Raw genomic sequence first — 15,435 nt, 5'->3', positions numbered from 1 at the left:
AGTTTGTGTGTGTGTGTGTGTGTTTTTGTGCTTTTGAGAACTTCTAGAGCCCTCTCAGGCTTTAGGGGAAATGGATGGGATTAGATAGGCTTTGATGCTGTCCTAGACATGTCGCAGCAGATTTGACTCTGGAATCTTTGGTGATGGGGATGATTGCTAAGCTCCCTCACATCATATATTGGGGGACTCTGATGAGCCCCTTTCACCAGAGTTGGTTTTTAACTAGGAATGTGCAAGCTTTTTGCACCAGTGGTGTAGTAGTGGTACTTTCAAGTGAAGATATTTTTGTTACTCTGCTTCTTGAAACACTATGACATAGGGAGTTGGGAGGATACCTGATTGTGATGTTCACAACTAGCAAATTTATACTACTATTTGATTCAACTTAATGAAATTGATTTAGAAATAGAAATAGATCCATACCATCCCTTGTGAAGTTCATATGTGAAAGGAAAATTCCGCATTTACTTACCTAGTAGTAGCCTGGTGATAAGGTGAAAGACGGTCAATCCTGTCGGCGTCTCCAAATTTGGGCCTCAAAACTCCCAGGCTTGAATTTAATATACACTGATTGAAGAAGAGGAGCTCCAAGGTATGGGGACCTACACACATTGTCGACACGAAAAAATAGCTTAGCCTAGGTTCTGAAATAGCATTTCCACGTTACGAATGACAAAAGAGGTGAGAAGTAATTGAATGTATTTTAATAACCATTAAAGTGATTTTTGAGCAGCACTAATCAAACGGTGCTTAAGGAAAAGCTTAAAACCGACAAGTCCTAAGGATAATTGATGCCTATCTATATTCCATAGGCATCACAATAGGCACTGGGGCACAGAATAGCTGCAGAAAAGCACACTGAGATAACAGAATTGAAACTTGGATGTTACCTAAGATTGAATCTGTTCAAACTTATGTTGGGAATTTTCAAAATTATATTACATTCCTGATAAATTTCAAAGCATATTCCTCGAGTAACTTTATGCGCAAGCATTTCTACTCACTCGTAATATTCATCAACTTTTAGTTAATCCTCACTGCAGAGATCTCAGGATGAGAAAAAAGAAGAAATATCATAATACAATATCATAATAATAATAAAACCTTACAAAGGAGAGTCACTACCTAGTTAGATTTTACAATTATAATAAGACCAAGTAGTATATCATAATACATAAAGAGCAATATTCCTTGCACATTCCGAAAGTAGATATAAATTTTACACGCTCTTCATCGAAAAGTCATATTTTTCACTTTAATCTTATCCATCCTTTCTATTAATATTAAAAATTCAAAAGAAGCATATGTAAGATTTGCGCCCAACTTTTTAGTGTACAATAGCATTTTTAATAAAAGAAAGGGAGACAGCTTCGACTACTTACATGGAAAACGAAGCTGCTTAAATGGATAACGGAGCTCTCGCTTTCTCTTTCTAAGAAGCCTCGGTCACCTGAGTCAAAAAGCCACACTTCTATTATACTCATTATCCACCTCGTACTGTCACTTCCTACTGCTACGAACCAAATCTTTCACAGAAGAAAAAAGAAAGGACCCTAGAGATTATCATTGCTATTGGTCACAAACCACTTGGAAATATTATGTATGTACCAGCTTTTATTATTTTTGTATCTATCTTTATTCATTGTTTGGTTTATTTCTCTATTTAATTGTTTTCATGAGCTTGGAGCAAAACAATTTGGCTGCTGGGTCGCATTAAAGTAGGAGAACGCCCATTAAGTTGTGCTACCATTTAACCAGGACATATAGCAATTACTACACATACATTTCAAAACAGCAGTATACACAATTGTAGTTACATTCTTCGAAACAGAAAAAAGTTCACAAAAATCTCGAAGTTACAGATTTTACCTGAAAATCTGCATTGCTATTCCACAGATAGATCAGCTACCGTTGCTAGCAACCTTATTTCAACAAGCCAATATAAATCTCTGTTAAGTGAACAGTACCTAAGATAATATCACATTAGTAGCTCGCTTGCGTCAACATTGAAGGACCAATTAATGCAATTGAGGATCAAAGAATATGCAATGGAAAAGGAAAAAAAGGAAAAGGGTGTGATTTTAAATTTACCTGAAGAGACATCGTATGCGGTGTGTTAAATGATCAGTCTAATAAGAAGATACCTAGAAGATTACTTAAGTTAATCCCTCAAAAAAGAGGGTTGATACATGTGTCTACTGACCCTGTGATAGAATCTAATTTGTTCTAATTCAATTAACAGTAGAATTATCCATTAGCCACATCCCAAAAGGATTCTATCCATACACACATAACAGAACACAAATAACTGCATTCACAAAGATGTTTAATAATTCTAGCTACAAGTAATAGGCTTGACGACCGTTCAATAAACATATAGTACTCCCAAACTAAATATACACCACCACAACTTGTGTATGTTACACTCCAAACCCAGCCGATGGACAACCATTGGCACATCTATTCAAGAATGCATATAGCACATTCCAACTTGAACACAGAGTAAAAGCACATCTTAAAGAGCAGGTAGGTTACCACCTTATCTTGAGATCAAACCTCCTAACCACAAGGAAGAATGTGTACAAACAATGCGACGAGACAAATGTTACCGATCAATAAGAACTGCTGAAGATGGATGCTCTGCATGTTCAACTTGATCATGGACATCGAACTGAGTCCCAGCTTGAGCCAAAGTCAAAATTTGAGCCTGTTCCTCTTGCTGCTGTATCACGAACCGGCTCACTCGTTCAAGCAACTGCACCGCTTTCCTCTTTCCCCTCCCCGTGCCATTCACTGCTAGCTCCCTTAGTGACCCCATCATCCCACACTCCTGTGCCTGAGCTAAATACTTGAGTTGCTGCTCCCCAGAGCAAAGATGTAAAAGAACAGCAGCCGCATTCTCTCTACTCCTTGCTGACCCCATTCCAATCATCTCTACAAGCACTGGCACAGCCTCAGCCTCCCCAATTGCCGTCTTCCCCTCTGGGTGGCTTGCCAGCACTGCCAGCAGCGCCGCAGCCTCTTCCACCATGCCACCCAATGGATCAGTCAATAGCCCCATTATTAGTGGGACGACACCCGCTCGAACCGCTTTCCCCTTATTCCCCTGATATATGGACAAGTTAAAAAGGGCAGTTGCTGCATCCTTTTTCCCACGCTGAGTCCCTTCGCTTAGTAACGACACGAGGGCTGGTATGGCCCCCAATTCCCCGATTCTTATCTTATATTCATCCACCACTGAAAGGCTAAAGAGAGTGGCAGCGGCATTCTCCCGTGCTTCCATACTGCCGTTTTTCAATACATTGACAATGCCTGGCACGGCCCCTGAAGAAACTATGCCTGCCTTGTTGTCGTCATGGATGGAGAGATTCAAAAGGGCAGTAACAGCATGTTCCTGGTGTTTAGTACATAAAATATTAAAAAACAGTGTCTTCTAGCAGCTTACATTAGTTAAAGAAAAAAAAAATCCTTCAAACCTGGATCCGTAAGTCGGTGGTGTAGAGTAGATTTATCAGTAAGGGGATTGCACCAGCCTCGGCTATACAGATGCGGTTGTCAGAGTTGCGCTTGGCCAGGAGACGCAGCTCCCCAGCAGCTGATCGCTGGTCGTCGGGCTTCGGAGAAGATAACTTACGGAGAAGAGCATGTATATTAGCATGTTCTTTTGAGGAGCATGATGAAGAGGTAGGATTACTAGGTTGGCAAGGTCGCTTGGGCAGTTCAATACCATTCGCTTCACACCATTGGGCGATGAGACTTCTTAAAACATAGTTTGGGGTCAATGAGGTGTGAACCAGCTTTTGTTGCGTGGTTGGGCATGTGTTGTGGCCTGAAGCTAGCCACTTCTCAATGCATGCTCTCTCATATGTCTGGATGGACAAAAGAATAGCTAAAAAATTTGAAAGATGAATCATAGTACACTGCTTAATACCTCTAAAAACCAAGATTACCATGAATAGAAGGTAAAAAACTTATAGAATTTATCTGAATTTACAGTGTGTATTAACATGGATACCTAAACTTTCATAAGTATTGAGTTTACTATCTCACCTTCCATTACTTTTGATTTCCAAAATTCCTGGCAAATTTTGTTGGAACTTAAAGGTTTCGGTCAAAATAGCGATAAAAACTTCCGTAAGTGAACAGAATACGTGGTTAGGTTTTACAATATTCTGCTAAAAATTTAAGAATACTATTAAGTTTTGCTGGTGAACCAGATAAATCAAACAAATTGTCAACTTTTAAGGGTAGGTAGTAGAATCAAAGCTTCAAGAGTGTAGATGCCCTATCAAAATCAGCTATACTTCAGGTAAGGTCTCTATGATTTTATTTAAATTAAAAGTTACCTGACCAGTGGCCACAATTACTGGATCTTTCATCAAATCCAGGGATATAGGACAGCGGAAGTCATCTGGAATTACTGCAGTTTTTTGCTTCCTATCAAGAAGCAGAGATTTCGGATTTGCTACACTGCCCATTTCAGGGTCTTGTGTCTGCACGAAATCCTTGATCTTTTTTAGCAGCATCGACATCTTCTCAATCTGCTCTCCCGGATCGCCGCCGCCGCTGGCAATTACCATCTCATGCAAAGATAGCGATTCTTGTTTGAGATCAGCAATTGTAGTCAGGTGTAGCTTTTCTGATAATCTTTCAAGGATCGATGGGTCTATGTTGACCTCCTTGGTCCTGTTATATAGGGATAATAACTCAGTATGAAGCTCTGAATCCGACATATCAGTTCGTTCTTTGGCTCTCTTTAGTTGAGCATGCACAAGCTCAACCTGTTAAAACATCTCTCAATTAGATACTGACATATTAAGGAATTAACAGAAAACTCTTATCTTCAAGAAGAAGTACTCTTGAGAATGTGCCAAAAGAGATTAATGATACAAATTTAAGGAAGAGTAATGTCTATAGAGACTTTAAAGAGATTGCCATAAGTTACTTACCTGTTCTCTAACTTCATCTGATATGTCAAGATCGTCAAAAGAAATTTGACCCAAAGCTTGTTCTAACTGAGAAGATACTTCCTGAAACCTTTTCATTACGGTGTCTTTCTCAAGGACCTGCAAATGATGAGAGGAAAAGATCAGGGAAGGAAAATAAAATTGCACTTCCCTAAGTCAAGCCGACACATCAAAGCAAACTGTAATTTCAAAACTTTTGTACAAATAGCCATGTTATTTTTCTCTGAGAGTGAATCTAGTCACTCATTAAGAGTACAAAAGTATAATAAGTGACATAGGTTGAGTTCGAGACTGAATACACTGCAAGTGCGAATAGGTTAAACTAAAGAATATGACATTACGCCAAGTTCGGTGATCTAAGAGTACTTCTAGGTTCTTTAAGAAACCATAAGAAATGAAAGTCATTCCACATAATAAGGCCAAGGAAATGATAAAAGAATTAGACACAAAAGCATCAACAAGCTGAATCAAGGCTGGAAAATATTATAGGCATTCTTATTTCTCTTATATTTAGGTTAACATTCAGAAACTTCAAAATTTTCAAATGAAAGGATATTATGAGGTTCACAAATCTGAAGGGATTCAGAAAAATGTCTATGAACAAATACCATTAAAGATTTTTGACTGATGAGTTTTCTCCATTGGAAACAAATATTGAGTTACACAAAAGGAAAGAGAAAGAGATCATTTCCCTATCTTCTGGATGAACACTACGTTGGGTGCATTCTTACAAGCGATTGTGCAAAAGCTAGCAGATGAATCCCTTTTGCCATATCGTTCCACACGCAAAATAAAGTATTTCCATTATCATACCAGGCTGCTAAAGATTAAAGAGTGGAAACAGGGAGAGATAAATAGAAAGAAATAAGTTGGTATGGGCGGTACAATGAACTGCTACTTGATTGCCACAATGTTGAGATCATTTGCTTTGCAAACTTACAGTTAGAGCAAATCACATAGAATTGATAATATTTATGCGAAAAGCAACCATAATAAAATCCAGGTACAAATAATTTTCTTCCAAGCAGTTACCAAAGGACAATTGACTTGGTTGGCGACAGAAAATTTTCAGAATTTGATCCTAATAATATTAAGGAAAAATCATTACTTAACATCCCTGATTATCTTAATCTTAAAGTGTAAACAAGCAAACCCTGACAGAGAACTGTACTATTCTTAAGCCTACATCTCCGCAATTTATTGGAAAGAGAACGAGTCAAGAGCTCAAATTTGATACTTCGGAATATTCATTTTCCTCTGCACACAGATGCACAAACAAAATTACAACAATAGTTTATCCCTGTAAATGGACATTAACCAGAATCTACCAGCCTCTGAGAATTCACATAACGAATACACTTAATTCAAAAAAAAAAAAAATCTGAACAAAATACAGTATAGCGTGCAACAAACCATGGATAGTTCAAAACTTCGAATTCAACTACACTAGTTATCAGAATTGCAAAAATATGCAAAACACGACAAAATTAGTGAACAAATTAGATAACCTAGATGATCACTATCAGTAAAGTTGCTCCTAATACAACCGAGATCTCGGCAATAAAAGGAAATCAAAGTGAACCAGAGCTGCGAGTTCAACCATCAAATCAAACTAATCCCCAAAATTCGAACAAAAGATGGAAACAAAACCAACCAAAACGCGAGCTTTACCATACCAAAAAGATCTTGCTCCCCTCGCCGCAGAACCCCATGAGCTCCCTCGCCGCGTCGAGCGCCTCCGCGAGCGGCTCTAGGGTTCCGGCCGCCGCCGCGGGGATCGACGAGGGCAAGGGTCTCCTATCGTCTCCCTCCATGGATCGAACTAAACTAAGTAAGAGGTGATGTACGTATCTACTCCAAATTTAAAAATTTTNTCCCCTCGCCGCAGAACCCCATGAGCTCCCTCGCCGCGTCGAGCGCCACCACCACCGCCTCCGCCGCCGCCGCCGCCGCCGCCGACGACGACGAGGGCAAGGGTCTCCTATCGTCTCCCTCCATGGATCGAACTAAACTAAGTAAGAGGTGATGTACGTATCTACTCCAAATTTAAAAATTTTTTTACAAAATTAGAAAATTGGTGTTCGAGTTGTTTCTCTCTCTCTCTCTCTCTCTCTCTCTCTCTCTCTCTTTTTTTGGTCTTTTTTTTCGGTGAGAATATAATAAAAAAAAATGTTTATAATAAATATTCCGTAATTTTATTAAGATATAGAATTTTTATTGGAGTAGGAATACTATTCTCTTATGAATATTGGGCCATTCGTACTCATAAGTTGTTTTCGATGATGCGACTTTCGAATTAACGATCCATTCAGTTAAATATAATCTAGAGTATTTGAAACTTGTAGAAAATAAATTTTGTAATTTTTCGAAATCATAATAAAGTCCATCACGCCGGTATAAAATGAACGATCAAAATCGAACGACGTCCTAAAAATTCAGATTCTTCAATTTAAGATCGAAGTTATTGGTCTTTATCTAGATAGTGAATAGAATTTTCTATCAAAAATATAACCTATTCTGATTTTTTTGCACTGTTAAACTAGCAAATATTTTCTACCGGTCGTTAAAAATTATCAATTTTGTAAGCTTTTGATCGTAAGGTAAATGATGTCGAAAAATAATGAAATTTGATTTCTAGAAATTTTAAATGCTCTAAAAAATATTTAACGATATGGATTGTTGAATCGGAAGCTTTATCATCGAAAACGACTTATGAATACAAAGACGATCGTACTTATAAAAGTATAGCAGCCGGACTCCTTTTATTGCTGCATCTTGCGACCATATAAGAGTATAGTAGCTGGACTCCTTTTATTGCTGCATCTTGCGACCATATCGCCTCCATTTCTTTCTCATGCACCTATCTTTGTAATCTCGTAGCTCAATAGTTTTTCAAAACCAAATCAAAGTTAAATAAACTTCTATTTTATTTTTATTTTTACGGTTCTAATGTTTCTTTATGTTGTCAGAGAAAAAGTTGAAAACTAACTGGTGCTAGTCTTTAAAAAAATCAAAAAAAGAAAAAGAAAAATGGTGCTAGTTGGCCAAATACGATATGCAATTAATGCAAGAAACAGGTTTGATATGACATGTGATAAATTAATATATTAGCTAATCTCCTGAAAAGGAGTTGCCGACCAACTTAGTATTTATAATTTTTTTGTTAAATTTGTTAAATAAACATGAAAAATATTCGGTTAGGTATCAATATTGGTCTTTGCTATAACATTTATGATTTGAACTCGTCAAACGTGGAAAGCTCAAAGCATAGATCTTAGTTTAACGCGTAATAATGGAGTAAGCTTGTCATGATAATGATGCTAAGATGTTGACTCTGTAAATGTGGTTAAAATGAATGCTAAATAGAGTAGTGGATTTAGTCAATGTGTTAGTTAATCTGTCTTTGCTTGCTAGGCCCCATCACACATATTTGGTCCTTCATTAGCTCCAACAAGATCCTCAAACAACACCAAATCAATTTATTCGTCTCAGCTTCTCATGCTTTTAAGTAGATTTTAGATCATCCGAAAACGTTCTTCCTTTCCCTGTCAAGATCTACACCACTTTCCTCTTTTTCCATGAAGTTTTACTTCACCGAGCAGTTGCCAAAATGTTCATTCCCCTCTTTGAGTCTTCTTCTGTAGTTGGGACTTAAATGTCTCGAAATTTTATTTATTCTTGTTCACAATTGGTGGTTAAAGAGCACAGCGCAAATGCGGAATAATAAGTAAAAGAATCACATTACTGCTGTTGTTGAAGATGCCAGCAAGGAAGAACAACTTTCTCAATATTTTTCACAACTCTTTGCGCATCACATAATGCAGAACAACACTGAAAAAAGTGGAAGTCGCGAAATAACATCAAAAACCCAAGTTTGCTGCGATGAGCAAGAATGAAAGAAGGTAGAATCTCGGTTAAAAAGTCTCTCCTTGGAAAGCAACATCATAAATGTCTCAAAGATTAATCAGAATTGTGTAATCTAAGCTTCCTCCTGCCGAGAAGAAAAGCATGTGACTGCTTGGTTTCATTTCTTCTTCTCAGACACCCCACCAGACCTGTCGAAATGAAAAACGCTTTTGTTAGACCCATCAGCAAACCTCCACTAGTCAGTCACAGTCAAATGATTATTACTATATATATATATATATATATCTTATGTTCTAACCACGAGCAAAATTTAGTCACCAAGTTCAAGTAAAAATAACAACGTATAGAACTTCCTTAGTTGAACATTGACTCATCATTTTAAACTCAATAATCGATTAGTCAACCAGGTATAATCTTGTAAGTAGTAGTATATGTGCCTCATCAGTCATCAGAGGCCATCAAATTGCTATAAGTAAGAAATAGCCACACCATATATGTTGCAGGAACCAAAATGAGAAAGCAAACATAAATAAATAAAACACACCTCATCTTCCTAAGAACATTAGCCATCTCCTCACGCTTCTTCTTTGCTCTCTTATGAGTGCCGAGCTTTCTTTTTGCCACCTTTAATGCACGCTTGTCCTTTCCAACTTTCAGAAGCTCAGTAATCCGCTTCTCATAGGGAGCAAACCCAGCTACTTCTCTGATCAAGCTCCTGACAAAGTGCACTCTCTTGCTAGTTTTCTGAAATATAACATCTCACCGCTTATTACACTTCAAGTTTAGACCAACCAAGCAAAGGACATGAACAGTACACTAGTAACCAGGTTATGACAAGATAAGTTACATGTTCTCTTCCACAATGTACATAATACTTTAAAATGTAAAGTCTAAAGAGCACATAAAGTGAGGTAACTAATTAACCATGGAAATGTATAACTTGAGTTTTAAAGGTGGTAAAACTACAGTGCAAGTCCCTAAAAAAATTAGATTATAGCTTCAGAAATAATTCACAAAGTAACAATTCCCATCAAACATCTGATGAACTCTGCAAGAAATGTTCACAACAAACATATCCTTGACTACCAAATAAGCTCATTCCATTAGAAACAGAACTAGCTTCTACTGAATCAAAGTTCTTGCAGCTTTATGCAAGATATCCGTGATGTCATCGAGAGAAAGAAAGAGAGGGTGTCATATTGGCGACCACTATCCCATTAAAATAATATGCAACTTCTAATGATTGAATAAATACGGAATGAATTATATATCTGATGACACCTGAGTAAAACATTTAGATATCTAAGTATACCTTTTACCAAATATGACACCATATGAACTTGTCAAAAAACACTACCATACGAACTTGTGACACCAAATTTTTTTTTTCGCAGTTATTCAGAGTCTACATTTCCCCTGTCGTATTGATTCTCAGAAAACACAAGCACAATATAGAGACAATAAATGTGTCATTGTAGCAACACAATGAACCTTATACTGAACTATAAAATCGAGAGAAATGTTGGCTAAACAAAAGAACAAATCAAGTAAGCATGAAGTATTCAACTTTTCTACATAATAATACAGAAAAGTGATCGATTTCCATAAGTGGATTCAGATCATACCCCTTTTCTACTCGAAGGGCGAGGAGGGATCTCCCTCTTGGTGACAATGTGCCCTTTGTTGAGTCCAACGAAGAGACCACTGTTCGGCTGCGAAGGAGCCATCGCAATAGCACTCTAGTTCACAAACAATAGATATTAGATGAGATTCATGAAAATTGAACAAATCCAAAGTCCATCAACATCATAATCATCATCATCATCATCAATAAATCAACAAAAAAAAAATTTGCTTCGAAACCGAAGAAGCGCCTACTGAATCACTTCAAAAATGAACCGAAATCACCAACTAAATCACTTCCAAATATCAAACAACGAGTAGCATTAAGGATTCAAGTTACGATTTTGGGGACGGTGGGAGAAGAGGAGGAGGAAGAGGATCGAAGAGAGACGCTTCTTACCTTGGAGGAGCCGGAGGGAACCCTAGACGCCGACGTCGACCAGAGCCGTAATGAGCGGAGTAAAACCCTAAATACTGCGTTAGACGACGCTGCCGATGCATCCAGGGGCACGACAATTAAAGTCCAGGTGTCAGGAATCGGACTACATGCAATAGTAGGCCGAACGGATCCTCGAGGCTATGGGCTCATTGGACTTTTAAGGCCCATTTATAGTTCTACGAGGGCCTTTCCAAAATCAAAAATGGACCTGGGCGTCATCTTCACGAATATTAAAGTCCAGGTGTCGAACATCGGACTGCATGCAATAATGGGCAGCATCTAAGGCCCAGCTACAGTCCATAAAATATCAATTAGTATGGATCGAAAGCACTACGAGCTGAACAAAGTGACGCACCCATTACATTTAAAGTGTGTTGTGTGTATAATATACACAGCGCTTACGTATTTCGACTGTGACTCTACTACCAGCAGAATGCTGCTCTATTTAATTCAACTAATCGAATAGACGCGCACAGAGTCTGCATCCAAATAAATCGATTGCTGCAGTTCAAATTCTACTCCAATCTACTTCTGATGCAGCGCATTCCATTAGTTAATTCTTGAGCCCGCAAGATAACATCCCTTCAGATGCTACCGCAGGAGGACGATTCTCGCGAGCCCCCTCATAATATACGGGCCCTTGTGTCGCAAAAGCACGGTGCATGTCGCCATGTTACCAACTGTTAATAGTAGACCCCAGTGCCCAATTATAGATTTTGCTGCTTCTGCTTGGCTTTGGTCCTCTAAATAGCTGCACTACGTCGTTAGAGTACTACAGTTCGCGTGGTTTCTGTTTATTAGCGTCTGGTGTGAAATGCAGTAATATTCGTGAAAAAAATAATACATTATATATGAGAGGTGAGAAAACAACTAAAATATATGATAATACAGTGCAGTGGAATTTAGCCAAATCCAATTCTCTGGTAACGAAGTTTGTATAATTCTGTTCGAAGTGGTAACCCGATCCATTACCACAAACTGGAGAGTGAAAACTACTCTTTACAAATGCAAACAATGCGGGTTCCGAGACTGGAGGGTTCTAGATTCGTGACAAATTAATTTTTATTATATTTTTTTATTTTTTTAGTTATTTTGTTCTGGTCTAGTCGATATAGGCGTAAATTTTTAAAAAATTTTTTTGACTTATACTCACAACTTTATTTAAAACGGATCGGAATCGAACCCTGATCCATTTGCATCCCTCCTCTTTAACATTTACCTTAAAAAACTGCTAACCTTCCTTTGTGAGCTCGTCTCCGCACCTCTCTCTCTCTCTCTCTCTCTCTCTCTCTCTCTCTCTCTCTCTCCTCCGCCGCGGCCCCACCGGAGCTCGACAGGGGCTAACGTGCGCCGCAGCGCGCCGTGCGCAGGAGCGCGCTAACATGGAGCCGCGGCGGCTCGGAGCGCGAGCTCTTCCGAGCCGTTCGCGCCGGGGACTCGGACGCGGCGGCGTGTTCTCTGCGGAGAGCACCCTCCGCTATCCACAGCACCACCTTCTTCAATCGCCAATCCCCCCTCCACATCGCCGCCTCCGATGGGCGCCTCGAGGTTGTTAAGCTCCTTCGGTTTCTTTTCGTGTTTAGACTAATTCTGAACCGTTTACTGTAAAGATCACTTTTTTAAGTAACATAGTATCAGAACAGGTCATAAGAACACTCACTATTTAATGGGTTAAATTTTAATTTTTAACTTGTTTTGGTACTTTTCCTGTCTACACCAGCAGACTCTAGTAGAGCATTCGGTGAAGAGAAGCTTCTGCTGTACTGACAATCAGCAATGAGATTCCGAGCTTTAAAAGTAGAATCTTTAATTTCAGCGTTTTCGATTCCAGTGCAGAAATAATCTGCTAAGGTAGTTGTATTGTAGCATTTCTGCTAATAGCATCATTACTCAGAACAGGGGTCTGTTTGTTATAAAAAACTGATCTTTTATGCAACAGCGCAACTGACTCAGTTTGGGGATTCGGGTTTTCTGGTTTGGGCTGGTTTCAGGTTCTGTCAATGTTTCTGGATATGTCTGTCCACCCTGATTCACTCAACCGGCGTAAGCAAGTAGGTTGATTGCATAAAAGTATCGTTTTTATGATTTTTAGACTCTTATTTAGCTTTGTTGATAAATTTAGTATTGGAATTATGTTGGTCTAAGAGCCCGCTGATGTTATCTGTAATGGATGCGTGCACTCCTTCAAGCCGGCGCAAATGTATGATGTTTACTTGTTCACTTCTGTTTTTCACTATTCTTGTTTGTAATCTATATATTGCGTGTTCCCAAACTAATTACCAAGTTTGTTTCCTTAATCGGACTAGATTTTGTTGTTTGATTCATGACATGCGAGAACTTGCTTGCATTATGCTGCATATTATGGCCATTCGGATTGCTTGCAAGCGATTCTTATAGCCGCGCGATTGAGCTCGGTTGCCGATTCTTGGTGGGTATATTTTGCGTGATTTTTAAGATCTTCCATTTTGATAGATTTAGCTTACATGTTTTATTTGATTATTTTTGTCGAATTATAGGGGATTCACCCGTTTCATGAATGTTGGAGATGGTAGTGGGGCTACGCCATTACACCTCGCTGTGCGACTAGGGCGACCGGATTGCATTCGTATGCTATTGGACAATGGGGCTCTTGTATGTGCTATGACAGATAGTTATAGGTAAACCCAGAGCAGTACTCGATTTCTTTCTTCTTCTTCTTTTTCAGTCCTTAGGTGATTTTTTCCATTAGATTGACCAAAATAACAAATTACTATTACCCTGGAAGTACATCTCTTCACCTGGCAGCTAGAAAAGGGTGTCTAGATTGTGTTAGGAATCTCCTCGCGTGGGGAGCGAATCAGAAACAAAAGGATTCATCTGGGTAAGCATTTCGGTGCTGCTGATTATCTTTTGAACTGCATTGATGCCAACCGGAAAAGAGAGAGGAACATTTTGAAAGGGACCAGCATATTCCTTGCCATCACCTGTCCATTCAGATGCTGGAATTGATGTTCGCGCTGACGACGACTCTGAGGTATTCCATTCTTTACGTATGGTTCGGCTAATTGGAATATTAGTCACAAATTGCCTTTGTTCTCTCCGTTGTTTTTGTAATTTCTCGTGTGCTTCACTTCGAACAGGATCGGATTTCGGAGACATACTGGCTTGATTGTAGAGCACAAGCCATATCAGAAGATCAGTTAGGCCTCATTTATTTTGAGGACAGTATGGTCATAACTCAAATTATCCCTCATATTCTCTATGTAAATATACATAAATAATAAAAAATGTGGTTCCTGGAGAGCATATATAAAAATCAAATACGCACACACACACAAGGGTCATTTGTGATATTTCCAAATTTTGAAGGGCATCGATGAACTAGATTATGTACTTGGAAGTGTACGTATGTTAATTTGCTGACAGAAAATTAACCTTATATATGTTTTTCTCGGGAATTGGGATTGCAGGATAACCCAGGGATAAGAAAGTTTCCCCAGCTAGATATTTTCCTGAAGCGGAGTAACCGTTAGATTCAATCTCTCTCTTGTAGACGAGTGATGCGGAGCTCTGTTGCATCTGCTTTGACCAAGCATGCACCATTGAAGTCCGAGACTGGTCACCAAATGTGCACTTACTGCATGCTCTCCCTTTGCTGCCACAGCAAGCCCAATCCCGTGACATCACACTTATCCGCACCATCCTGCCCCTTCTGCCGGATCCTTACAACCCAGTTGGTGGTGGCCAATGTTAAAAATAATGCGGAGGGAGACAAGAACTTAAGGGCAAGGATATCGAAGAGGACTCGGAAATTAAATGAAGGGAGTAGCAGCTTGAAAGGCTTGTCTTCGGCCATAAGCTTATTTGGGAGGATCAACGGGCGTGGTAAGTTGAAGGTTGATGATAGTGGTTGCAGTGTCACGGACAAGCTTTGAGAACTTGGGGTTCATCAGATGGCTATTGATATTATTGTGGTACACCTGACTGATGTATATATGTTAGACTTGTATAGTTTGTGTAGAGTTCGGCATTGTAAGAGTTTTTTCTTTTCTTTTCTTTTCGTTTGTTTTTTTTCTAAAGTAGACATTGTAAGATTTGGAAGATGTAGGAACCAATAAACAGTCAGTTTGCTTTTTTCGCATGTACATAATTTCCAAACTGTGTCCATACCTGCATACATATCTGATGCGCCAAAAAATGAAAGCATCTATTCTAATGCGCCAACTCGATGTGTGTATGTAATGTCTGTGTATGCATTTCGATACACCTTATTAAGTCATAAGTGCTCTTAATTATTCATATGTGATGTGACTGAACTTCAAGATGAAAGTGAATGGAGGACTCATTTCATGTTCTCATGATTCAAGCTGCACAAACAGGAGGTTGGTTGGTCCTTTGTCTTCTCTTATCATACTAGCTGTTGTGTTTGAGAATGGTAAAGTTTCTTAATTACATTTTGCTTTTCTGATCTGTGTGACCTGGCATCAGGAGTTTAAATTTCTTTATTTTTTTTTCCCTTTTTTTCATTTGCGATGTATGTTGTGTCTACAATCTTAACTC

The 15,435-nt window shown here is 38.8% G+C and overlaps 3 protein-coding genes and 1 pseudogene across 3 annotated transcripts; 2 read left to right on the top strand and 2 right to left on the bottom strand.

The window, feature by feature from the left end:
• Positions 2,284-6,747, bottom strand: LOC109719512 (protein spotted leaf 11-like; the record flags this gene model as incomplete). Its single annotated transcript, XM_020246247.1, is given in 5 exon segments — positions 2,284-3,394; positions 3,477-3,869; positions 4,347-4,781; positions 4,950-5,066; positions 6,644-6,747. Coding segments are annotated over 5 exon segments (1,838 nt in total), but the record flags the coding sequence as incomplete, so codon positions are not given.
• On the bottom strand, positions 8,689-10,978 carry LOC109719114 (60S ribosomal protein L36-3-like). The gene is made up of 4 exons (XM_020245647.1): positions 10,858-10,978; positions 10,460-10,573; positions 9,379-9,578; positions 8,689-9,022 (listed from the first exon to the last, which is right to left on the bottom strand). The coding sequence occupies exons 2-4, from the start codon at positions 10,559-10,561 to the stop codon at positions 8,992-8,994; spliced, it is 333 nt and encodes a 110-aa protein (XP_020101236.1). The 5' UTR covers positions 10,562-10,573; positions 10,858-10,978; the 3' UTR covers positions 8,689-8,991.
• Positions 12,104-15,054, top strand: LOC109719805 (annotated as a pseudogene).
• Positions 14,436-14,810, top strand: LOC109719656 (E3 ubiquitin-protein ligase XB3-like). The gene has a single exon (XM_020246439.1). The coding sequence runs from the start codon at positions 14,436-14,438 to the stop codon at positions 14,808-14,810; it is 375 nt and encodes a 124-aa protein (XP_020102028.1).

The sequence above is a fragment of the Ananas comosus genome, linkage group 13 (genome assembly GCF_001540865.1).
Source record: "Ananas comosus cultivar F153 linkage group 13, ASM154086v1, whole genome shotgun sequence".
Taxonomy (NCBI): domain Eukaryota; kingdom Viridiplantae; phylum Streptophyta; class Magnoliopsida; order Poales; family Bromeliaceae; genus Ananas; species Ananas comosus.
The sequence above is the reverse complement of the archived record's forward strand: the minus strand, read 5'-3'. Positions and strand labels throughout refer to the sequence as shown.

Coding starts and splice junctions, on each gene's coding strand:
- LOC109719114 (XM_020245647.1), bottom strand. CDS start 10,561: ATGGCTCCTTCGCAGCCGAACAGTGGTCTCTTCGTTGGACTCAACAAA. Junction 9,579..10,459: donor GCCCTTCGAGTAGAAAAGGG/GTATGATCTGAA, acceptor GTTATATTTCAG/AAAACTAGCAAGAGAGTGCA. Junction 9,023..9,378: donor AATGTTCTTAGGAAGATGAG/GTGTGTTTTATT, acceptor TCATTTCGACAG/GTCTGGTGGGGTGTCTGAGA.
- LOC109719656 (XM_020246439.1), top strand. CDS start 14,436: ATGCGGAGCTCTGTTGCATCTGCTTTGACCAAGCATGCACCATTGAAG.